Below are 25,945 nucleotides of genomic sequence, written 5' to 3'. Positions count from 1 at the left end.
CATTTCTCTTATAAACAGGGACAGAATAAAGTCAAAAGCATGCCTCTCTTTATCACCTGTGAAGTGATAAAAAGCAATCGCACAAGGACAATCTGGCATCAAGGGCCTATTGAAAACAAATTACTTCTTCCGTTTGAATTCTTTTACAGTACACAAGGATATTTTCTCTTCTGTCTCTGCCACTCTTCTCTCTGCCACTGCTGTCTGCACCACTTTACTATACGCCACTGCACTCGGTCATTCTACTGTGCGCCACTCTACTCTGCCCCACTGCACTCTATAACACTGGACCACTCTTCTCTGTGTCACTCTATGGCACTGCACTCTACGCCACTCTAATCTACTGTGCACCACTGCACTTCATGCCACTTTACGGTACACCTCTGTACTCTACTCTGCACCACTATACTCTAAGCAAATGCACTCTTCGCCACAGCACTCTACACCACTCTAGTCTAAGCCTCTCCACTCTACTCTGCACCACTTAAAGTCACTAATTAAGCCACTCCACTTCACTCTAAATAACTTTACTCTGAAACAATCTTCTCTACAAGACTGCACTCTATGCCACTCTACTCCATGCTGCACCATTGCGCTCTGCGCTATCCTACTCTAACCCACTGCTTTTTATGACAGTGCACCCTACACCACTTTACACAAAACAAGTGCACTTTACGGGACTGCACTCTATGCCAACAACTCTCATCACTGCACTCTATGCCACTTTACTCTACAGCACTTTACGCCACTGCACACTATGCCACTCTACACCATTGCTCTCTACGTCACTGTACTCTAGGCCGCTCTGTCCTACTCTGCACCACTGTACTATATGCCCCTGCTCTTTGCAACACTCTACACCACTGTACTCTAAGACTCTCTGCTTAGCAAGACTGCATTCTCCACTGAACACTACTCTGCTTCAATGCACTCTAAGCTATTGCACTCTATTCTGCACTACTCATCTCTACGCCGAATGTACTGTACGCCTCTATAGTCTACACCACTGTAATTTACTCTGCACCATTGCACTCCACACTACTGCACTCTATGCGACTCTACACTACAGCTCTGCACTCTATTCTGTACCACTCCATTTTACCCTGCACAACTTCTCTACTCTGAAACAATCTACTCCACACCACTGCACTCTACATCACGCTACTCTGCACCACTGCTCTACACCATTGTACTCTATGCCAATGCACTCTACACCACTTTACTCAAAACCAGTGCACTCTAAGCCACTGCACTCTTTGCAAATTTACTGTGCACCACTGTACTTTATGCCGCTTCACTCTAGGTTACTGTACTCCACTCTGCAACACCTCACTCTGGCTCTCTATTCCATTAAACTCTACTCCTCTCTGTCACTACTCCATTCTACGATGCTCTATGCCACTCCATGCCACTTTATTCTACGCTACTCTACAACACAACACACTCTAGTACCCCACTCCATGCCACTCCACTCCATATCACTCTACCACTCCACTCTCGCACTCTGCCATTCCACTCTATAAAACTGTACTATTATCTAAGCTACTCTATGCCATTCCACTCTACTACACTACTCCACTCCGACAATCTACTCTTCATCACTCTACTCCACTCTCTGCAACACCGTCTACGCCACTCCACTCTGCTTTATACTACTTAAGAACACTCTGTGCCACTCCACTCTACTCCGTGCCTTTCCACTCTGACACTCTACAATACTTTGCCACTCCACTCTGCCACACTACCCTACACCACTCAGCGGCTCTCTACACTACTCGTAACCCCCACTCTGCTCAATGACACTATACTTTACAACACTCTATGCCACTCTTTAACGCCACATGCTGAACAGCTGACAAGCTGGTGTACAGCATGATTAAATGATAATGGTAATTATTACCTATTGTTCCAATTTTTGTTTAATTCAATGAGTGAAACCTGTAGGTGAATCCAGAAAGCTCTACTTTTCCGAATGATACAGACAATTCTTATTTCAGCAAGGGGCCATTTGTGTAGATTTCTCATGGAGCGCCCAAAGAAACTGACCTTTGAAATCAAAATTCATTGAGTTAGTAGAAAAAGTAGAATGTTTTTCATCTGTAGTGTTTATCGCTGATTAAAGATCTAGTAAAATAATATACCATTACTTCTGCCAGGCCCTCCAGTCTTAGCAATATATATATTGTTATTGAAAAACACGTGATGGCCAAAGCCATCAACCAAGTGACTACTCAGTGATATTTTTCATTGTATTTTAACCATGCAATTGCTCACAAGCTAAAATCTAATTAATTAAAAATGTTTATGAAATTGTCAGACGAATCCGAGGTTACAAATGTGAGTTTGAGGTTACTCCCAATGTCTGGTAATTTTGAGTTCATTTTACAAAATTCGTTTTTTGTTCACACTGACATTGCGCATGCCTAACCCCTAAAGACTTTAATAACATTTCCCTGCACCACTCAAAAACAATTCCCCAAATGTATGAGTGGGACTTTTGAACATCACATTAAGGCCCCAAAAACACCTTATGGCAATGTCAAGATTTATTTTATTTGCATTAACATTGATTACTCGGATTGGGGTAGCAGTAGTATGTTGGCCTATGTGTTTCCAGTTAGCCAACCAAAGACATTTTTTAAAACTAGATATCCCAAGGAGAGTTCAGAGTGGTGTGCCTTCTATGGATTCTGCTACTTCTCACTTAGAATGCCCTGCAAACCTCAAACTATGGTTAAAGTCATAGATTTTCCTCACATTTCTATGAAGGAAAAATCCAGAAGTACTACCATGCAGCGGCCCCAGACTTCTCCCGATAAAATCCTTCCCTGAGATATTCAGGGATGAACACAGCCTGTGTGTATCCCCCTTACATGCATCGTACAAACATCATAACTGTGCTTAAAATTATCTGAATACACTGTCCGCGGGGGTGTTTACATTATTCAACCGGTGGACAGCTGTCACCCATAGAACCATACCAGTCCTGGGCTTTTGCGAAAACTAGAGGCCAGGTGGAATCCAAAGTAGTGTGACTTGTGTGGATCCAAGTATGTTTCATACCCAGAATGTCCTGTGAATGGCAACACTATGCCAAAATCTCTCCAAGAAAAAAAACTCTAACTTAATTGGGTGAGTTCCATCTCGGGGATCGCCATCCTCCGCAATCCCCGAGCATGAGTCTACTAGTGAGAGGTTCCATTCGAAGAGGGAGAATCGCCCTTTTATAATGGTACCTCTCCAGTTCAGATGATGCCCTTTTGAAGGGAGTTGTGGGAGAGGTAAGCGAGCTGTGTCCTTGAACAGTGATCAAAATGTAAGCAGTCCGAGCTGAAACTGCCAGCTGCTTTCAGGTTCACTTTTGATGGTATCAGCTTGCATGACAGGCTGATTGTCATTTAAAATGCCTTAAACTGAAGGGTAAGGTGGGGTTTCAGAGGGAATCCCTCTAGTGCCAGCGCCACAGGATTCCAGGCCTGGGTGCTTTGTTGTGTTCTCCTTGTCAACATTGCCCAGTTGTTTGGGCTATGCACAGGGAAGTCACATAGGTTGCACCTAAGAGATTAATGGAGAGAAACGGGTTCAAGTGTCCCAAGTTAGAGTAAATTCCCCTTCCGCCCTATCATCAATGTTGTTGTTTGCATCCAAGTGAGGGTCACAATTCAATGTTTTAATCAGAATAATAGAAAATATATATAAAAAGATATTGTTGTAAAGGATGTTTTGGGATAGAAATTTTAGGAAAAGTTGTTTAAGAAAACTATTTCAACACCAGCTCCAACACCATCCCGCCATCCCAAGACCTCTGCGACTCCCTAGCCTCCCACTTCCACAGCAAGATTGCAGACATCGACAACAGCTTCAGGACCCAGACCCCTCCCACCCCCGGCAACCACCAACACCGCAGATTCACCTCCGACCAACCTCCTGCTCTCCTAGACCCCCGTCAACGTCAACGACTCCATCGAAATCATGAGCACCATTGACTCCGGCTCTCCATCTGACCCCTGCCCTCACCACATCCTCAACAAAGCAAGCTCCGTCATTGCACCCCAAATACGGAAGATCATCAACAGCTCCTTCAAGTCCGCCATCTTCCCAGAGAGCTGGAAACACGCTGAGATCAACGCCCTCCTCAAAACACCCAGGGTGGACCCAAAGGACCTCAAGAACTTCTGGCCTATCTCCCTGCTCCCCTTCCCGGCAAAAGTAATTGAGAAGGCTGTCAACAGACAACTAACCCGCTTTCTCAAAGAGAATTGCACCCTGGACCCTTTCTAATCCGGATTCCACAGCAACCTCAGTACCGAAACTGCCCTCATCGCCGCCACCGATGACATCAGAACCATACTGGACCGCGGCGAAACTGTGGCCCTCATCCTCCTGGCCCTCTCGGCCGCGTTCGACACTGTCTGCCACCACACCCTACGCTCACGCCTCTGCAATGCAGGAATCTGCAACAGAGCCCTGGACTGGGTCACCTCCTTTCTTACTTGCAGAACCCAGAGAGCCCACCTCCCCCCATTCCGCTCGGAGGCCACTGAACTCATCTGCGACGTACCCCAGGGTTCGTCCCTCAGCCCGACCCTTTTCAACATCTACATAGCCCTGCTCGCTAACATCGCCCGATTCCCACAACCTCAACATCATCTCATACACCGACGACACCCAGCTGATCCTCTCCCTCACCAAGGACTCCACGAAGACCAACCTCCACGAAGGTACGAATGCCATTGCCGAATGGATGAAGAGCAGCTGCCTTAAACTCAATTCTGACAAGACGGAAGTCCTCATCTTCGGCTCCACCCCCTCCATGTGGGATGACTCCTGGTGGCCTGCCCCTCTCGGAGCCGCTCCCACTCCCACTGACCACTCATGCAACCTAGGGTTTATCTTGGACTCCTCATTATCCATGGCCCAGCAAGTCAACGCCATCTACTCCTCCTGCTTCAACACCCTCTGCATGCTCCAAAAGATCTACAAATGGATACCCACCGAAACCAGAAGAACAGTCACCCAAGCCCTCGTAAGCAGCAAACTGGACTAAGGCAATGCCCTCTACGCAGGAACCACGGCCAAACTCCAGAAGAGGTTGCAACGCATCCAGAACACCTCCGCACTCCTCATCCTGGACATTCCGCCCCCCCGCCACTGCCACATCAGAGACCACCTGAAAAACCTGCACTAGATCCCAGTCAACAAGAGAATCACATTCAAACTCCTCACCCACGCTCACAAAGCGGTGCACAACACCGGACCAGAATACCTCAACCGACGGCTCTCCTTCTACACCCCGACCCGACATCTCCGCTCCGCCGACCTCGCCCTTGCAACTGTCCTACATGTCCGCAGAACTAACCGTGGTAGATCGTTCTTGCACCTCACCACCAAAACGTGGAATAATCTTCCCACCCACCTGCGCCAGACCAAAGGCCTCCTTACCTTCAGGAAACTTCTCAAGACCTGGCTGTTCGAGCAGTAGCAGCACCCCAACCTCCCATCTACCCCCCTCCCCCATCCACAGCACCTTGAGACCCTCACGGGTGAGTAGTGCGCTTTACAAATTCTTGATTGATTGATTGAGATGGAACCCATTTTGATTGTTTGGTTTAAGCTATCTGTTTCGTCGAGAAGCCAACACTTATTGGTGGTAATCACAATTGTTGATCTGTAAGCCAATGAAGGGGATGAGCGGGGGGCAAAAGGAGAGAAGCATAAGGATTTCATTTATGAAAGCACTTCTTCAGATAGTTAACTAAACTCCAGTATAAGGGGTTGCAGTTGCAGTTGCTGCCACAGGGACACAGCTCGCCTCCGTCAGATCTATTCTTCTTTGCTCCAGGAGTGTTCTTCTGGATAGAGGGCATCTTCTGATCCTCACAGGTTGCTGTCCACAAAAGAAATGAAGAAAAATTGGCCTGGGCTTACTGTGGATTTTTCTTTTATGCATGTCTCTCAACCCTCCTTGGTGGATGGCCCATCTCTATAATGCGAAGTCCGATGGCCGCAATCAAATTGTTTACAAATGTACTATTTTATTTTTCAATAGAAGTGCTGATTTTTTCTGTTCCATAAACACTGATGAAATACATGAAATTGCGGATAGCAGAGACATAGTCAGAGTCACAAGAAACACTGTCAAAGAGCTGCCCACAGGGTAGGAACGTTCAAACAAGGAAACACCCAGTGCTTAATTTGTAAATAAAAAATTGCGGGTGCCCAAAACTCTCCTCTGAAACTCCCGGCTGCTGCAATTAAATGTCCGAGGACTGAATACCGAGGCAGCGTAATCCTGAAGCCATCTCGGGCCTCTTCAATCAATTTACAGCCACTCCCTGTCCCTTCAGCTCACTCGCGCACCTTTCTGCTTTCTCCCTTTGTGACGATTTTTCGTTTTTCTCTTCTTCTATCTTTCCCATATTTGTCTTTTGCTCACAGTAAAGTGCTTGAGGTAGAAAAATAAGTGCCAGTGCCCAGCACCGCAAAATACCAATACAAATTAAGCACTGTATCAATCTCCGCTGCTGCATGAACCATTCCTGCCCTAACTTTGTGTCAAATCCCGTTAGGGCATAAACAATACCTGTTGTAACTTTGTATCAAACCCTGCTGCAGCATGAACAATCCCTGCCCTACCTTTGTATCACGTCCAACTGCAGCACGAACAATCCCTGCCCTAACTGTGTATCAAACCCCGCAGTAGCACGAACGATCCCTGTTCTACCTTTGTAATCGAAGCCCGCTGCAGTATGAACAATCCCTGCCCTCACTTTGTATCAGATGTTATTAGGGCGTGAACGATCCCCGCCCTACCTTTGCATCAACTCCCACTAAAGCATGCACCACAAACTCCCCCTTGTGGTGATTATGGTTCATGTTCATGGGATGCGATGTTATGTAACGGGTTTTGGAGGTTGCTCTGTACAGTGCTTTGATGTCTTTGAGTCATGTTCACGCTTTCTAAAACTCTCTTAATAAAGATAAATAACGATTCCTGCCCTAACTTCGTGTCAAACCAAATTGGAGCACACATTATCCCTGCTCTAAATGTGTATCAAATCCTGAAGGAGCTTGAACAATCCCTGCCTTACCTATATATCAAATACAGCCCTAACTTCGTGTAAAATCCCATTGGACCATGTATGATCCCTCCCTCACCTTTGTATCAAATCACATTGGAGCATGAACGATCCCTGCTCTAACTTAGTATACAATCTCATTGGCCCATGAAGGAGCCCTCCCCTACCTTAATATCAAATCTCGTGGGAGCAAGAACAATTCCTGCCTTTGTTGCCATTGACTTTGAAGCATGACTGATCCCCGCTCTACCTTTGTATCAAGCGCTGTTGAAGCATGAACGGTGCCTGCCCCACCAGTGCATCCAATACCGTCTGAGCATGAACAGTGCCTGCCCCACGTGTGCATCCAATACCGTCTGAGCATGAACGGTGCCTGCCCCACGTGTGCATCCAATACCGTCTGAGCATGAACGGTGCCTGCCCCACGTGTGCATCCAATACCGTCTGAGCATGAACGGTGCCTGCCCCACTTGTGCATCCAATACCGTCTGAGCATGAACGGTGCCTGCCCCACGTGTGCATCCAATACCGTCTGAGCATGAACGGTGCCTGCCCCACTTGTGCATCCAATACCGTCTGAGCATGAACGGTGCCTGCCCCACGTGTGCATCCAATACCGTCTGAGCATGAACGGTGCCTGCCCTACCTTTCTAAATCTGTTGGCGCACTGCACGAGGGCCCTGGATACAGCAAACCTAGAAATCATTTAAGCTTCATTCACATAAAAATATGATAGCACTCGTCATAATTATTAGGATTTAAAGCACTATGTAGAAAATACTGTTACCCCCACTGTGCTTTTCTCTTGGGTAGTTTTACATCAGAAATCCAAGTTCGGCGGGTCGGAATGAGGCATAACGTGATTTCAGTTTTGGTTAGAGTGCGATCATGACTTTTTCCTTGCACGGGAAGCTTTTGGAATACTGAGCAATCTCTTCTAAAAATAGCGGCGGGGCACTGAAGATGGGGTGGCGAGGCGGAGTTTGGGGCTGCGTCATACTGACTGCACAGTCCTGCGATTTATTACATCTAGTTTTAGGGGTGCAAAATCGGACTTTGTGAATGTTCCACAAATTCCATTGCCCACCCACCTAATGCCAGCTCCCCTGGTTCTCATTGTCGCTCGCCGTTCTTAACCTTATGCAGAGGAATCTGGCTGTGTGGTGGGGTTCCCGCAGCTGCAGTGTGTGTCATCCTCGGTGTTTTATTTGTGTCTGGGGTTGCAGGTGGTGGGCACCAGCACTCGTCCATGGGGACCAAGATTTCCTCTTTGATCCTTAGGCATTCCCCCAGAGGAACAGAGAGAGACAGAAAACGGAGACAGGAGGAAGAGAGGAACATGAAAACAGTGACAGGACGAAAGTGCGGATGAAATGGAACGTGGCACAGGGAGCAAAACCGCCAGGTAGTGTAGTGTGGTGAAAAAAACAGACACCAGGAAAAAATGGATTCAGGACTAGGTCACCTTTGTACTCTGTAATCGACAGTGCCGGGTGCCCAAAGTTCTCCTCTGGAACAAGCGGCTGCTGCAATTAAGTGTTCGAGCACAGAATACTGAGACAGCGCAATCCTGAAGCCACCTCTGGCCTCCCTAAGCCATTTACGGTCACTTCCTGCCCCTTCAGCTCCTTCTCCCCTTGTGACGCTTTTGGTTTGTCTCTTCCTCTGTCTTTCCATATGAAGCTTTCACTCGCAGTAAATGCTTGAGGCAGAAAAATAAGTGCCGGCCCTCAAAAATAAGTGCCGGTGCGCCACACCGGAAGCCACCAGCACAGATTAAGCACTGGAAACACCTCAAGTTCATCCAACCTGTAACCAACGATCTTAAGTGAGTAGTCCTGAATTATCCATTCATATCCGTATACTTATTCAAAAGTGTGGTTAATCAAAAGTGCGCTTTCACACTGCTAACATCCTCTTGCGGAGCCTTCAACAATCATGACCAGAATAGTCCAACCTCTGGGAGACACATGTGTAAAATGAAATGTGTGCAAAGTGAAAACGCAAAACGCTAACACCAATGAGAGACCCAGATGAAGGTTCTCAGTGGCCCGAAATGCATGGGTATTATAATTCACTTACTAGGAGGAATATCAAAATGCTCTTCATCAGACCTTAAGATATGCAAAAGGTTTGGGATTGCTCAAAATTGTGACTGCTGTCTTTAAGAGGAATGAGACGCAAATGCAAATAGGACTCAAAAAGAAGAAGAACATGCTATACTATAAGTTTCACTGTTGGAACTGTGAATATTTGATTTTTGTTTTCTACTGTGGACAAAAACACATTCCCTGATCTATCTTGATATAAAAGTCCATTATGTATATTAGTACCCCCTGGACAAAATTGTGACCTTACAGTAATCGAGTGCAATGTGTCCAGTAAAGTGTTATGTAACCTGAGATATAGGTGTGGTCTTCATAACTTGTCATCCATTTGAGCTAGAAACTGAGTTTTGTATGGAACTTGCAGTAAATGTGGTAATTCCACCAGTGGCCCTGGCAGTATTGTATTAAAAAGTTGAGCACTAAATAGTTTTCTCCTTTGAGATGTCTTTTTTTTATTGACAAATCAAGTGCTTCAGTGTCGCGTTAATGTTAAAAATGTTTCTTGCCTTTTTACAGGTGAATGCTAGTTGCCTCCTTAGTAAGTTGTTTTCTTTTGGACGAGGCCAGAGTGATTATTTGGATGATCTAGAGGCTTGTTACTGATTTGAACAGTGATTATTGCTGTATGGTAATCCTTCCAAATGGACTAACAGTGGGTTGTTTCTGTATTAATGTGAACCCCTCCATTAATATGGGGCACAACCTCATAGATTCACTCAGCCACAAGGAGGTTTTTGCTTATTGCCCGCACCTCCTTTAGAGAAAAGGAAAACGAGCAGGTGTCTCTCACTGTTCTGTATAATGAGTTACGTTCTTCTACGTTTAGGGTGTTGTGAGTCAGACAACCTGGTCAGAGATACTCTCATCTGCAAGGACTATTTGTAGTTGTACAGACCCTTACCATGAACATGGAAAATAGTAGACACACTCAATAAGTGGCGTTTAGAATTATTATTTATCATGTACAAACAGCACACACACCTGTGTTCAGAAATTGTTTAAAAAAAAAAAAAAAAATTATATATATTTCGACAGCTATCGCATTAAACAAAATGAATATTAGAGAAGACCAAAGAATTGCATCTTATGTATTCCTACCGCCTATTGTAAGTAGTATGAGTCTTACCTATCTTCATACTTATATTATTTGCCAGCCTCCTAATTATAGTTTTGGCAAATGTTTTAGCACAATCTGCTTCTTGATTATTTCCACATTCGTCTGAGAAGCTTTGGTGTGGAATCTCAACTCTCTGGCGTTCTCCCCAAGCAGGTCTCCGTGTCTGCCCTCCCTAATTCTTGAATCTCTTTATAACCTCTTCCTCGGTGATGCCCAATGGAGAGAGGGGTGGAGTTGTGTATGCAGATGGCAATTGTATCAGAACATAGCTTCGTTCTGCATTAGGCCTGTGCTTGGCTTATCAGCCTTGCAATGTTGCCTAGTGCACCCAGTCTCCTAAGCAGCACAATGCTCCAAATATTAGGCTCCTTGGCCCTAAACCTCCCAAGAACACACTCTCAAGGACTAGTGCAGTCATGTTTAACATGCAAAGTAGGTTTCATTTGTATTGAACATGCACAGTTTCTTAGGAAACCCTTGCCACTTATGTCAGTATTTTTAATGAGGCTTTAGTTATAGAAAACTGACGTGGGTTGTGGGGACCATCTTGTTGATTGGAATGCATGGGGTGGCTGGTTACTGCTCGTGGATATCGAAAGATTCTTTCTCTGTCAAATTAGTTAACCCCTCCCCGAAAAACTGTTTTTGTCTGCAAATGGGAATCTTCGTCTGTATCAGAGGAATTGAAATCAATATCCATAAGCTTGAAGAAAAATATCCAGGAGATGTTTTCTCCAGTGGATATAACAACATTATTCAGGAAAGTTCTGCTGTATGAATGCTCCAGAATCACAAAACGTCTCTTGTACAGATAAACAACTTCCAGAACTATTTCCACTCGCATTTTAGAATGAAAAATACACTTTCTCTCTTTTTCTATTTTTCTCTTTTTCTCTCTCGTACTGTTTCTCTCTCTGGGTAATGCATTATGAGTAATTAATAAAAAAAATTAGAAGCAAAAAAATTATGGCGGATCTAATAATAAAAAGCTGTCCATGTAAAAATGACCACATCAAGCATCTTCTACATGTCAAGGCTCCATTGATAAGTCTTTCCCTCATTTTCTGCACCTTCGAAATGTGAGCAGTTCTAAAACAAAATGCATCCAATAGCTGAATTTTGCATAACAACAAGAATTGAACGAAACTTGTATGTGTCTCAAAATTCTAAGATTACAGTGCAGCATATGTTACATAATGGACACACATAAAGTAGCAGTGTATTTGTTCAGACACTCACCATTTGGCAATCTACATTTTTTTGCTGTAGGTAAAACTCTGTAGTGGAGGGGGACCCAACTCTAAATGTATTCTTTAAAGAATGAAAAATTAGGGATTGGCCCTGTCTAGGTAATCTTCTTTGCTACACCTGAGTTTCAGTTTTTTTTCTCATTATCCCCTGAGACTACTCAGAGCGGTAATCGGAGACCAACGTAAAAGATATGTATATAACACGCTGGGTAGTTCCCAAGTTTAGGTGGAGAGCAGCTCTAGTAAGGAGCAACCCTGCAGCTGTAAAATGGTTGCTTTTACTCATTCCAGGTTGGCTTGGGCGGTATTTTACCAGTCCAAAGCTGTAATACTGGGCCTGAAGTGGTAAATGGCTTTTGCCATTTTACAGCTCAGCAAGGTTGACTCTGTGTCAAACCTATGCTTAAAGACTTTGCTGTACAAATGGCAAAAGACTTTGTCACTATCTAGCTCGGCGTGGATAGCACTGTGCTGATCCAATGCTTAAAAACTTTGCTAGATAAACAGATATTTGAGGTGAGCAAATCCAGAGTGTCGCTGGTGTTGCAGGGTGCTCCTTACTAGAGCTGCTCTCCACCTAGAGAACTACCCACAGTTCTCTATTCTTTTTTTGCATAATTTATGCGGGACTCTAACCCTGAAAGGGATTTGTTGTGATTATATATACTTACTCACTCTTTCTTTCCTTCACTCGCTGCCTGGTGCAGACTTCCTTCTACCACTACCACAGGCTTTGAGTCTTGCTGGCTTTGTGGCATAATATAGGCGTGTGGTCTTGTTTTGCTGTAAATCAGATATGTTATGCTTGCTAGATTTCAGGAGCTGGCATCGCCTTTTTGTGCCTCTGGCATAAGCTGGACCCTCGAGCTGCTGGTTGTGAGATCTGCTGGAGCTGTGGTATAAGTGCGGTCTTCTAGAAGAGTTTGCACTGCAAGCCTTTGCGTTCCTGGTGCGGGTAACAGCTCGTTGCGTGGTGCGTACAGTTGGTTGCAGCTTCAGAGGGGGCGGGGGTGCTCGGGCAGTTTCCACCCCACACCTGTTTCAGGGGCCGCAGATGCGGTACTAAAACCACTATGTTGTTGATACTCAGTCTGGGAGATCCCGTTTGCTCCCCCCAGGGGCACACCTAGTGCGCATCCCGAGACTTTCTTTCTGGCACAGGCCCTCCTACCCGCACCGCGGGGGTGACTGCATGGGTTGCCACTGAGGCCCAAGTGTCCGCTCGAATGAAACAACTCGGTACACTGCCTGCGACCGGGGCTTCTTGCCGCTACCGCACGCGAGAGCTGGTCCCGTTGTTTTACTGACTGTGACTCTCGCGCTTTCACTACTTGTTGCAGGAGAGATCTTCGAGCTGAAAGCTGAGCTGAACAATGAAAAGAAGGAGAAAAGGAAAGAAGCCGTGAAGAAGGTCATTGCTGCCATGACTGTGGGGAAGGATGTCAGGTAAGGGGGCAATGTATAGAGCATGAGAAGAGGAGGTTTGAGGCAATGGCGCTTGTGGATATAGGGCTTCCCGGGACCCTTGCAGCCCTCGTGTATACAAGGAGGGCCAATGATCGTCCTGCTCAAGCGCGGTGACGCCCCTGAGTGAAGTCAGGTCGGATAACACACATACCTGTGGCAGGAGTCCTAGAGGCAGTGGAGCTCGTGGTTCTATTGTATACACAAGCACAGGCAAAGTATCTATGGACCTGCTTTAACAGTACACCTATGCTATCGAGCAAAACACCAACATTTGAATGACAAAGAATCAGTGTGCAGGCAGATAGAAGGGCGTGAAATTAATAGGGCTCACCGCAATACATGGAAAAAATATAGTTTGTGATGATTACTGTTAACAAAACTGCAAAGTTCCCTTATTACCAGTGTCGTGTAATGTCATGGTCCTAGTGGTGACACTCGTCCCCTTCATTGTCCTTGTTCTTCCCATCCTTTCCAGGTACTCCTGGTACTCAAGAACTTTCTGAGCCTTCTGGTGATCCAAGTCCTGGTAGCTCTTATGCGTCCCCTCCTGGTATACTGGTCCTCTGCCCTGGCTATGCTACTCCTCCTACTACTTGTCCTTGTTCTCCTGGTCTTGATCCTCCAGGACCTCTTGATCCCAGTCCTTTGGTCCTGGCTCGTTGGTCTAGGCTCTTATGCCAGTCCGATCCTTGGCTACCCTAATCCAGCCCTCCTGCTCCTTGTCCTCTTGGAGATTCGGGTACACCTGGTGTTCCCGGTACTTTCTTTGGCCATCCTCGTCCTGGCCCTCCTCATCGTCCTGGTTCCCCTCCTTATCCTTGTCTTCCTTCTCCCCTAAATAACTTTGTGTCTAGGACAGCGGTTGTTAACTTTTTGACTTCTAGGCACCCCCACGTAAGTATTACTGGAATACAGAAACCCCTAAAAGGTCATTACTGTACAACAGGGAACCCTGCCTAAGCGATTTCGATTATTTAAACCTCAACACAAGACACAAAAGTACAGAAACTAGCATTCATCAAACAAATACACCAATTATTAAATATTATTTAACTCACAAATATAAACAATTAAATTTTAAGGAGAAGGTTGGGGCTGGTCTAAATTCTACTGAGGCCACCAGTTGTACATAGTATACTCTGGTTGATGTACTTGCCCCACTTCCACGAATCAAAGTGAAGATCCCGGTTTCATTTTTAGCGTCCAATTTCAAATTCGTTCACACTTGCAGAATGTTTTAACATTTTCTGTTTTCCTTTTTGCTCTTTTCTGTATATCTACTTTATTAATCTGTTCATATTATTTAGTTATCTAGGCAGTAGCAGACCTCCTGTGTAAGCCTTGTGGAGGGCTGCAGGCTAAGAACCCCTGATCTAGTTAGTGCATTATGGGCCTCTCCAGCTGCAGGCCTGCAGAAGCGCTGGCAAATGAGCGATGGTGACAGGGAAAGAGCATTTATGTGAATTGGCTAGAAAGTAAAGACAAAGAGAGGCAACGAAAGCAAGGGAAAACAAATGAAAGAAATAAAAAGGAATGTAAGAAAAACTAAAGAGCGTGTCAGGGAAAAAGATGGAAGGCGAAGCCAACTGAATCGGGAAAGGAAGAGTCAAAGTAAGAAAGAAGGAAGAAAGAAAAAAAGTAACATTGAAAAGAAAGAACAAAATGTGAAAGAAAGAAGGAAAAAAAACAAAGGGGGGTGAGAAAAAGCAGGTAAATGGTTTGGGGCATAATCACCATACCCACTCTGCAGGGAAGAGGAGTCTCAGCAGCAAGCAGTACATTTTTTTAATTATCATTTCATGAGCGCATCTTTAGAAAACTGCACTGTAAAATGCACCATATGGCCTTATTTTATTATTATTATTATTATTATTATATATATATTTTTTTTCCAACCTCTTTTTGAGAAGAGTACACCCTTTTCACCTAAAAGTCCATCCTCCCGGAATACTTTTTAAGTATGGTCCTACTGACGCGCTTCACTCACTAAAGGCCTGCCTTAGATATTGGCGGATAAGTTGTTCTGTCACAAAGGTGACGGATATCCCGTCCACCAATATCTAAATCCCACTACACCTATGGGATGTAGATATTGGCGGACGGGATATCCGTCACCGTTGTGACGGAGTAACTCATCAGCCAATATCTAAATCGGGCCCCTAAGTGTCTTAGAGGTATGAGGCAGGGCTCAAAGCGGAAAGTAGTTACATTTTTGGCTACTCCTTTACCTCTGTCCAAGCTTGATGGAATGAATTCATGAGCATCCTTTGCCGAACAATGTTGTGCTTCCTTCTTCACACCCATGCATGGTTGAAGAATCTGGACATCCAGAAAACTGTCATCATGATAGTGAGTCATTGAGTGTGTACAGGGATGTCCTGCCTACTTTTGTGAGCCTGCACCATCGGGCATTCAGCTCTTGTAACCTCTGTCCTGCTGCCTCACGCCACTGTGTATCCTTTTCCTCACCCCCTATTATATAAAGTTTCAAAGCATGTCTTCGTCAGTCTGCTGTTCGCTTCAGCTACTGAATATAAAAACATTCTCCTAAATACTTTTGAGTAATGTACTGGCAGTCGGGTACCATGTTACCCATTTATCCTGCCTTTTGTCTTTTTTCTGAACTGGGACTCTGTGGTTTTGGAACCCAGGACTGATGTCGGAGATTGGTCTGTGGGCAAGGTTTGCCTTCAGGCCGTAGCCTTCTGGTTCTGTCACAAGTATGCCATTGGGAGCAGTTGTGATGTGGGACTGGCCTTGATTCTTCGTGGATACACATTCACTGTCTATTAATCTGTGAAGGCCGAGGCCCATTCTGTCGCCCTGTAGTGGCTTGCAGAAAGTGGCATGGAAAATTCTCTCTAGACCTAAACTGTGTCGGTGTTACTCAGTGTGTTCTTCCAAGTTGTACATATTTTGTGAGGTTACCAGATGACTTCCCTTCACCATTGATGCAGTGCTTCCCTCCCGAGATTTGTTTTTGTTTATTTAGAAATGTTAGGTAATTACAACAGAGGTCAGCTGATGCATCCCGACACATAAAAACACCCAGTGCATAGTGAGCAATGTGATACATCATAGGTATACGCATTGCGAGCGATCATTCAATGGACACGCAGTGACATTCAAGTCCATATAGACAACAGCAATGCCAGCGCTTAGGACGGCATCTTGAGTCCTCGCATTCCACCATGTGGGGTCTACACACCAACTCGTGTACAGGCGGTTTCAGGGGAGGTATCTGCCACATGTGGAGGGGTTCCACCTTTTAATCGATCGCCTCCACCATGCATTGCAATATATGTTTCAAACAGTGCCTATAAGTAAGAGTTGAAGGGGTGTCCGGTACAGTCTGTATAACATATTATTATATACCAGGTGTGATCTGGAATTGGGGGATAGGTCAGCAGTCTGGGTGCAACAATAAGTCCACTGACTATCCGAGATGTCAATCCCTAGGATGCGCTGCCAGTCTGTGGCGGCCCACGGTTTTGCAACAGATGCGAATAGTGAAATAGAGTTTAGTAATCAGTCTTTTCGGAGAGGGCACTGTCAAAACCAAGTCCAGATTATGTTTCTGGAGAAAGATGCGGTGCGCTTGTCGGTGTGTTCTACAGAGTCAGTAGTAAAGGAAAATGGCCCGGGGCATGCAGGGAGTCGTGGTCCGGAGCTCCCCCAGTTCAGGAAGTCGACCCTGTGGCTAAAGGTCTCCCAGAATATTCAGAAGCAGGCAGTCCAGCTGCTGACAGCTTCCTGCCTCCAGTGTAGAGTGTAAGGTTGGATCTCAGTCCAGCCGGTGTGCTGCTGAGTACAGTGGTGGTACTTGGGCTTGCATCGAAACCCACACCAGGCCCAGATTCTGCACCGCACTGTCAGTGTCTCCAGCGGGCCGCCGGGGCAGAGCAGACTGTAGCCATCAAGGGGCAGGCTGCTTCATTATCCAGCTCAACTGCTGTGTGAGGCGTAAAGTGTCCGGGGTGCAGCCAGTGATGGCCGAACTGTGCCTGTGCACAACAGTGATAACGCTGCATGCCCGGTGCGCTGAATCCTCTCTGGGAAACGTAGGAGAAGGATCTCCCATGCAAGCTGCGACTGTCCGCCTCCCCAGGCTAGCGTCACCTAAAGAGATCGTAAATGTGCAGAAAGGCCGAGGTCAGTGGCCCTGGGAGGTTAACGAATGCATGAAGGAGTTGGACTGGACGACCATGGGGTTAGCCCACCTCAAAGCGAAGTCAGTGGTAAATTGTGATGAGCTGGCAAAAGGGGAAAAATAAGTGATTTAGCCCAGTTTACATGCAGACCTGCGAATCCACCGCATCGGATGAATTTGTGCAGGATGGCGCCAGGTGCAGTTCGGGCATAAACTGTGACATTGCTGGCATACATTGAGACCACCAGCCTGCGCGATGTGAAACTGAATCTGCGCTCAGCATGGTGCTGCCAGCAATGGGCAACCCTGTCTCGTGCCCCTGCTGATCGGAAACGTGGGCGAGATTGCACCATTCACCCGAATGCTTGTGGCCAGCGGGGCGTAGAGCAGTTTTATACATCAGAGCTGAGGCCAGTGCGGTGCAATGGAAACATAAGAATGGCATGTCAAAGAGCGTAGTGGCACCGAGCACCACTGCTGCTCATATCTTGGCGGGGGGGAGGGGGGGCATCGAGCACCACTGCTGCTCATATCTTGGCGGGGGGGGGGGAAGGGGGCATCGAGCACCACTGCTGCTCATATCTTGGCGGGGGGGGGGGGGGCATCGAGCACCACTGCTGCTCATATCTTGGCGGGGGGGGGGGGGGGGCATCGAGCACCACTGCTGCTCATATCTTGGGGGGGCACCGAGCACCACTGCTGGTCATATCTTGGCGGGGGGGGGGGGGCATCGAGCACCACTGCTGCTCATATCTTGGCGGCGGGGGGGGGGGGGGGCGGCATCGAGCACCACTGCTGCTCATATCTTGGCGGAGGGGGGGGGGGGCGGCATCGAGCACCACTGCTGCTCATATCTTGGGGGGGGGGGCACCGAGCACCACTGCTGGTCATATCTTGGCGGGAGGGGGGGCATCGAGCACCACTGCTGCTCATATCTTGGGGGGGCGGACACGTATGCCTTGTAAAATTGAACTGAGCAATCACATCGGGAGCGGCAGTGTGGACGGAGCTGTAGAGTCTGGAGTAGTAGTGAACCATCACCCACATGACAACCCCCACCCAGTCATCTAGGAGCCCGTTGTATAAGTGCTGCTTTGGTGATGTCAAAGCAAGCTCACAAGTGTGTTCTTACTCACTGGGTTTGCTCAACTAGCTGATGCTGCTCTGGAGTTGCTCCTTACTTACTCCAGTTTATCCATTGAACTAATGTGCCTGGAAGCAGTGATTTATGAAAGAGAGGTCCAGAATGGCGGCTTTGAAGTAATCCTAGTCCATAGAATCATTGCATTGCTAACCCGGATTGTTCTCGTCTTTAAGGCTGGCCTGCCCAGCTGAGACATTATTGCTTATCATGGTGACGAAGCCATTTGACTGAAATATAAGCAAGACCATCTAGGTGCGAGGGGAAATCCTTTTACTTCACTTTAGAAAGGGTGGTATTGCATAAGGCATCGATAACGCAACCAACCCCTCATAATACTCGCCTAGAAAGTATTTGCAGTTAGATAAATTACATCCTGCTTTCTTTGCTTACAAAGCCCCGTGAGCTTTAGACTTCAAGAGCAGCACAGTGTGTCATCCTCAGTTTAGCAGAAGGCTTTATATCAAATAATATAGAACCGCTGGTTTTGTTTTGTTTTCTTTTACAGTACGGCATGAGGGGCAGATGCTCTGTGTATTGACATTGCCCCGCTGCACCTTTAGCAGCCTTGCACCCTTTGAACAAGAGCTGTGCAGTAGGCCCGAGGAGGCTGCAGCTGTGGTACAGATGTGCTGCTCCGCACTCATAGAAGCCCGCTTCACCTTCAGAAGCGCTAATGAGGAACCGGCAACCCCCCGTGCTTAGTGTTTTTTTTTTTTTTTTTTTTTTAAAGGGGGGGACGGGGGGGGTTGGGGCATACCGTGGCTGTCGACATCATCAAGAGACCACTGGTGCTGTCTGCAATGCCAATGATAGTAACAAGACAACTGACCAGCACACTCCCACAAGTGTGACAGTTCTGACTATTCCAGGCCACGAAAGCCATAAGAATGCCTTTGGTGGCAGGTATTAATAATTTTGAATGTATATTGAATTAATAGGCAACTGTTGTTGTGCTCGTCTCTAAATACCGGTTATAAGTGCTGGTGTTGATTACGTGGGAGCCACCGGCTCAAATTGAGCAGGAGAGACCCCATGCCACCCAATCCGCCTGGGGGCATCAATGAGGTCATGCCACAATGGCATATCTTGTGCTTTAAAAATGGGAATGGATGAGGTCATGCTACAGTGGCATAGCTTATGCTTTAAAAACAGTTCAAATAAAGACTGCAAATAAAACAAGCATTTGTAATGCAACGGGTCTTGCATATTTCAAACAAGTTAAATGTCATCTTTTGACAACAGTGCCCACAAGCAAAACAAAACAAAAGAAACCATGAAAAGAAACTGAGAAAAAGATGACTTGGCAAAATAAAAGAAAGTAAGCTTTAAAAAAAAAAAAAAATTGCAATTTTGTGCTTGATGAGCAACATTTTTTCCAGTCACAAGACTTCTGTTTGCAAGCCCCACGAAGTTAAAAACAACATATAGTACCTTGATCACATCGGGAGCAGTGGACCGGCACTAATTATGTTGCATCAATTAGTGCTTGATCCCTGCTCCACACAGAGAAACTGAAGTGATGCCAGGCGTGCCTTGGTGAATTGCGATGTTGTAAAGAAGAGTGCCACGCAAACCAACAAATGGCAAGCGACAGGCGGGCTCCAGGCCCTTTACTGAACACAGAAGAGTCTCGCAAGCAAGACGCATGCGATAGCACGTGCACTCGCAGGCTCGAGCCTAAAAAGAGCATAAGCCATTCAGAACCATTTTGTGCTGGCCATCATTATGCTGGACACACTAGGTACATAATAGTTATTAAGGCACCAAGTATACTTTATAGGTAAAAGTAGGTTAAATGCATCGGTTCTGGTACATCTGTAAAAGCAGCAGAAGTTTGTATGAAAACAAAAAAACTTTTGAATTGGAGAGGGAGAGAGATAGAGCTCTCTCTTATATGCTCATTCTTTTTTCATTGCCACCCTTAAGTCCTAGTTCTGTGTTTGGCTTATTCGAGTTTTTTGTTCGCATCTTAGGGACATTCAGAAAGCCAATGTAGGAATGCATTCTGCCCGTTGCTTGCCATTGGCTTTGTGATTTGTAACTCACATTTTCTTCCTTTCCATTTACTAGCTTTATTTGTTTTAGGCTGACCAGCTTGAGTTTGTACCTTCCCTTGCCCAAACTTTATTTATAGTATCCTTCCAAGTGTTCCTTTCTCTAAATAGGCCTGTAAATCTTGTTCTTATCTCGTCACATTTGCTCTGCATTCAAGACCGAGGTCCGATGTCAGGCACTGTTTTCTGAGGGCATGTACTTACTTTTCTTTCTCTGACTTTAAAGTGAGATAATTTGTTAAAATCATGCTGGGTACTGGGGGGTTGGAAAGTTCTATTTTTTTTTTTTTTTTTTTGCTTGCACAGGAAAACATTTAAATGAACTGTGTAAGTATTTCAGAATTAGTAACACAAATGAAGCATGTTTTGTTATTTCTGAAGAGTTGGAAACAAATACTTTAATATGATCAAAAGAAATCAGTACCCTAGGTGATGCAATTTCCACACATTTTTGTCTGTGCACTGTATAGATTTTGTTTTTGTTTTAGTAAAACTGTATGGCTGTGCAAATGTAATGGTAATTTCAACTGAAAATCTGTTGTCTGTAATGGCAGTGTGCTACCACACCATGAGTATGCCACTCCACTTAACACCACTGCTTTCTACTCTGCACCACTCCACGCCACTGCATTCTGCACCACTCCAGTCTAGGCCACACCAATCTACTCTGCACAACTCCACTCTACGCCACTGCATTCTACGCCAATGCACTTTACTCTTTAGCACTCAACTCTATCCCCCTGAGCTCTATGCCAATCCACTGTACGCCACTCTAAACTGCTCTGCACCACTGCACTCTAAACCACCTTACTCTGCGCCATTACACTCTTTGCAACTGCACTCTACCTTGCATCACTGCACTCTGCCTCTTCACTCTACTCTTAAACAATCTTCTCTACCTCACTGCACTCTGTGCCACTCTAATGCACTCTGCACCACTCCACTGTATGCTACTGCACTCTTCACCACTCTACTCTTCAACATGCACTCTATGCCAGTGCGCTCTACACAACTGCACTCTACATCACTGTACTCTACGCCACTCTGCTGCACACCACTGCACTGTATGCCACTGCACTCTTCAACACTATACTCTACACCAATCTATGCTCCTCTACTCTGCACCACTCCATGCCACTCGACTCTACCTTGCGCCACTGCACCCTGCACCACTCTAATCTACACCACTACATTCTACACCGCTCATTCTACGATGCTGAATTCAATGCCACTGCACTCAATGCCACTATACTCTGGAACACTCTACACCAATGCACTTTATACCTGTGCACTCTACGCCACTTTTTAGTATGTCACTCTACGCAACTCCACACTATGCCACTCCAGTAACCAACACTCTCTGCCACCCTGCTGTAAACACTTTACTCCACTCTTCGCCATTCCACTCTACAACACTCCACACCACTCTCCTCTATGCCACTAACTTTTATCCATGCCGAACAGCAGCCACGCTGGTGAACAGCATGACAAAAACACATTGGCAGAGATAATAGTTCGTGTATAGGTGAGACCTATTGGCTTTTCCAATGCTTGTTTCTTTAGAAACTCTAGTGTGAAAGGCCAGGCTGGTTTTTAAAATTGATTTTTGTTTGGCGGGGATGAGGTGTGAAAGTGCCCTTTAGGGACCTGTCCCAACACTAACTGTTTTTAACCCCCTACTCACCCCCCACTGAACCATGATTTGAGCCTTGTTTCCGTGCCTCAGTTGCACTGAATATGCAAGTCAAAGCACCAGATCTTCTGAATTTGATTAAGCAAGACTTTTCTTCACAAGTATGTGATATTTTTAAGTCTGGACAGTGCATCTACTTTGTCCCAAAGTAACATAGAGTAATGGTAAAATAATGAGGGACGTAAAAGTATCCGTATTGCCCCAGGACATGTTTTGCAAGATCCAGAGTTGTGTAGCACAAATCATCTCCATGCTTCCAATAAATTAATGTGTTCACACAGTGTAGCATTGCAACTCCTACGTCCACCGCTTGATGACTCTGCAGACCGCAGGACCTAATCTTAATGTTGTCTTGCTACTGAAACCTATGTTTCACTTTCGTTTCTTCTATTATTATTATTGTTAAACGTTTTAGTGAGGTAGCTTAGATTCAGGAACCACCAGAATCGTGCAAAATGTGATACTAAAATGGCACTTGGCGCAGTGTTAGGTAGTCCTATGAAGACTGATTTTTGATACAGACCCCCGTCCCCCATTTTAGGCGTGTGATGTCAGAATTCAAAATGGGTTCCGCAGGGCCAGTAAATTATCCTAAACGTAATAATAGTTTTCAGCTCATAATTGTAATGTTTTTTTAGCCAAGGTATTAAAAACATTGCAACTTAATTGACTCATAGTACACTATGATAAGTATGTAACTATACGGTAGATATACAGGGTGTTCCACATAACTCGCTCACCCCTGCCCCTCCCCCCCCTCAACATTTGAACGGCTAAAGACAGAAATTTCAAACAAAAATCATGGTTCATCAAAGAATGTCTAGGTTATGTTAATATTGGAAGGGCATTTGGGCCCTGTTGCACCTGGCCCTTTTTGCATGGTCATCCCCAATCTTTTTGCCTCCTTCCTCCTAATTTCCTGACCAGTTTTTGTTAGCTTTAGGACTCCCGGCACTCTACCACTTCAAATCAGTGCCAAAGTGCATATTCTCTCTGTGTAAATTGTATTGTTGATTGATTTATTCCTGATTGGCATATTTGATTTACTAATAATTTCCTAATAAAAAGCACTAGAGGTGCCTAGGGCCTGTAAATCAAATGCTACTAGTGGGCCTGCAGCATTGGTAGTGCCACCCACATTAGTAGCCCTGTAAACAGGTACTGAAGGGTCTGTGTGTGCAGTTTTAAACTGCCAATTAGACATGGCAAGTGTACCCATTTGCCAGGCCTAAACCTTCCCTTTTGGTACATGTACGGCACCCTTAAGGTAGGTCCTAGGTAGCCCCATGGGCAGGGTGCAGTGTATTTAAAAGGTAGGATATGTGCTGGTGTGTTTTACAAGTCCGAACAGTGAAATACTGCCAAATTCGGGTTTCATTGTTGCAAGGCCTATCTCCCTCATAGGCTAACATGGGGGCTGCCTTTAAATAACTATAAAGCGCAGAATCCCTTTGAGGGCAGATAGAAATGTGGAGTTTGGGGTCTCTGAACTCACAATTTAAAAATACATCTTAAAGTAAAGTTGGTTTTTGGATTGTGAGTTTGAAAATGCCACATTTAGAAAGTAGGCATTTTCTTGCTTAAACCATTCTGTGACTCTGCCTGTTTGTGGATTCCTCGTCTGTTTGACAGTTGGGCTGTTCACACCTCTCCTCTACACAAAGGGAGCTGGGGTGTAGCCTGCATATCCTGATGAGCCATCTGGGCTACAGTGGAGTGAGGAGTGGTCACTTACACCTGAAAGGGCTGTGCCTGCCCTCACACATTGCAGTCTCTGACCCCCTAATGTGTGTCTGGGGCCTGGCCTGGACGAGGAAGGATCTTGCAAACACTTGAGATTTTGCTTTGAAGTTTGCCAACTTCAAAGGCAGAAAGGGGTATAAAAAGAGGTCCCAAACCCCCAGACTTTTAGAATCTTTCTGGAATCAAGAGGAACCACTGCCCAGGAAAAGAGCTGGAGGAGGAGTACTGTCCCTTTGCTGTGTTGCTTTGCTGGACTTGCCTGCAGTTGCTGCTTCTGCCTGAAAAGAGTGCAAAGGGTGATCTTTGCTGTGTGTCCTGCTTGAGAAAGTTCTCCAAGAGCTTGGAGTAGGGCTTGCCTCCTGTTGGTAGTCTCAGGGATATCAAACACTTCAGTTTCCTCTTCCTACAGCACTGGGAATTGTGTGTTTTGTGCTGTTCAAGGAGAAAAACCACTGCAACGCCGTCAACAACACCGCTGGCCTGCACGTGAGCTGAGCTGCTGACGCTGCACGGCCCCTCTTCGCTACGCGACCCTGGTCTCACCGATGCTGTCATCGGATGACTTCACGGAGTCGCTGCTCGCACCGTGACCTGTGGGCCCGCACTCCAGCATCGCCTGCTCACACCGTAGCCTGGGCATCCCCGATGCTGCTGCTCCTGCTGACACCGGTGCCGCTGCCTGTACCGTGGCCTGTGGACACTGCTCATGAGGTACACAAAGCACCGTCCCGTCCCCCACCGCAACCCCGGTCTGCAAACACCAGCACTATCGACTCCAGTGTTGTCACCAGGCATCCCTGCCTGCACCGTGGCCTGTGGACACCGCTCTTGAAGGTCACAAAGCACCGTCCTGACCCGCACCGCCGTCTTTGGCCTACCGACTGTAGCGCTTCAGCAACGACGACAACGCTGCTTGCACCATGACCTTGTGACACTGCACGTCGCACCGCCTGCTTCACACCGCATCCCTGGTCCCACCGAGCCGCTGCCTGCACCGTGACCTGTGGCTCCGCACGTCACATTGTCCTGCTTCGCACTGCAGCCCTGACACCATACACACCAGCGCTCCTGACTTCATCAGCCCGCAGTTCGATCTGCAACATGTGTGACTTCAAGAGCCCAGCGACCCCCACACTGACTCCGGAACCGACACCACGACGCCAGCGACGCCGCTCTCCTGAGATCACTGCGAGGATCACGACGCCCTGCAATTCAAAAGGTACTGTTTGCGGGCCTCCCCGACACCGTAGATGGCCCGCGATGTCGCGGCCGGCCTGAACTGTTGGTTTTGTTGATCACGACGCCGTGATAGCCCCAGGATAAGCTATCGACTTCAGGGAACTGTATTTGTGAGTACATCTTACAAAATTCATATCCTTAACACTGTATGTTGGATCTTTATACTTTTGGTCTTGTTTTACACAAATAAATATTGGCTATTTTTCTAAACATGGTGTGGTGTCCTTTTGTAGTGTTTTCACTTACTACTTTGTGTTATGTGCAAATGCCTTACACACTGCTTGTGAGATAAGCCTTATTGCTCGTACCCAGCTACCAAGGGGTTGAGCAGGGGTTATCTTAGTGGCTATCTCCCTTATCCTGACTAGAGTGAGGGTCCCTACTTGGACAGGGTGCAAACCGACTGCCAACTAGAGACCCGATTTCTAACAGACCCCATATACAGGGTGTACCAAAAGTCTATTGCAACATTTTAAATGACACCCTGCATATTTTTGCTATATATTTTGGTATAATATAAAATGGATTTTGTAACATTTAAATATTAAGCCATTTTTAATTGAAAAAGAATGAAGATACAAATTATATTGTTATTAATGTTTGTTATTTTAGTCTACATTTTTTTTTTTTTTTTTTATTTTTATATAAAGATTACAATTTGGTCAGTCATCTAAAACATGTCCTCCTGATTGTGTTGTCCATCACAAACACAAAGACTAGTACATGGAAGAGACAATTGTTCACATTTACAAGAATTTGAACACAATGTCTTACATCCAAAGTTAACAAGTTCCTTGCAATATTTTGAAGCATCAGGCTAAAGTGACCACAGAGGTTCATATCCAGAATCTTCCCTCTGCCATCCCCACTGAGTTGGATCAAGTATATCAGGATACACATT

General features: G+C 46.0%; 1 protein-coding gene across 4 annotated transcripts in view; it reads left to right on the top strand.

Annotated features, from left to right (window-relative positions):
* AP2B1 (adaptor related protein complex 2 subunit beta 1) overlaps positions 1-25,945 on the top strand; it is a 347,393-nt gene that overhangs the window by 8,582 nt on the left and 312,866 nt on the right. For 2 of the 4 annotated variants that reach the window (XM_069226742.1, XM_069226741.1), the window contains exon 3: positions 12,895-13,000. The exons of the other annotated variants lie outside the window; for them this stretch is intronic. In XM_069226742.1, coding sequence (XP_069082843.1) covers positions 12,895-13,000 — 106 coding nt within the window. The remainder of the gene's footprint in view (positions 1-12,894; positions 13,001-25,945) is intronic. 4 annotated transcript variants of the gene reach the window in all.

The sequence above is a fragment of the Pleurodeles waltl genome, chromosome 3_2 (assembly GCF_031143425.1).
Source record: "Pleurodeles waltl isolate 20211129_DDA chromosome 3_2, aPleWal1.hap1.20221129, whole genome shotgun sequence".
NCBI lineage: Eukaryota > Metazoa > Chordata > Amphibia > Caudata > Salamandridae > Pleurodeles > Pleurodeles waltl.
The sequence above is the reverse complement of the archived record's forward strand: the minus strand, read 5'-3'. Positions and strand labels throughout refer to the sequence as shown.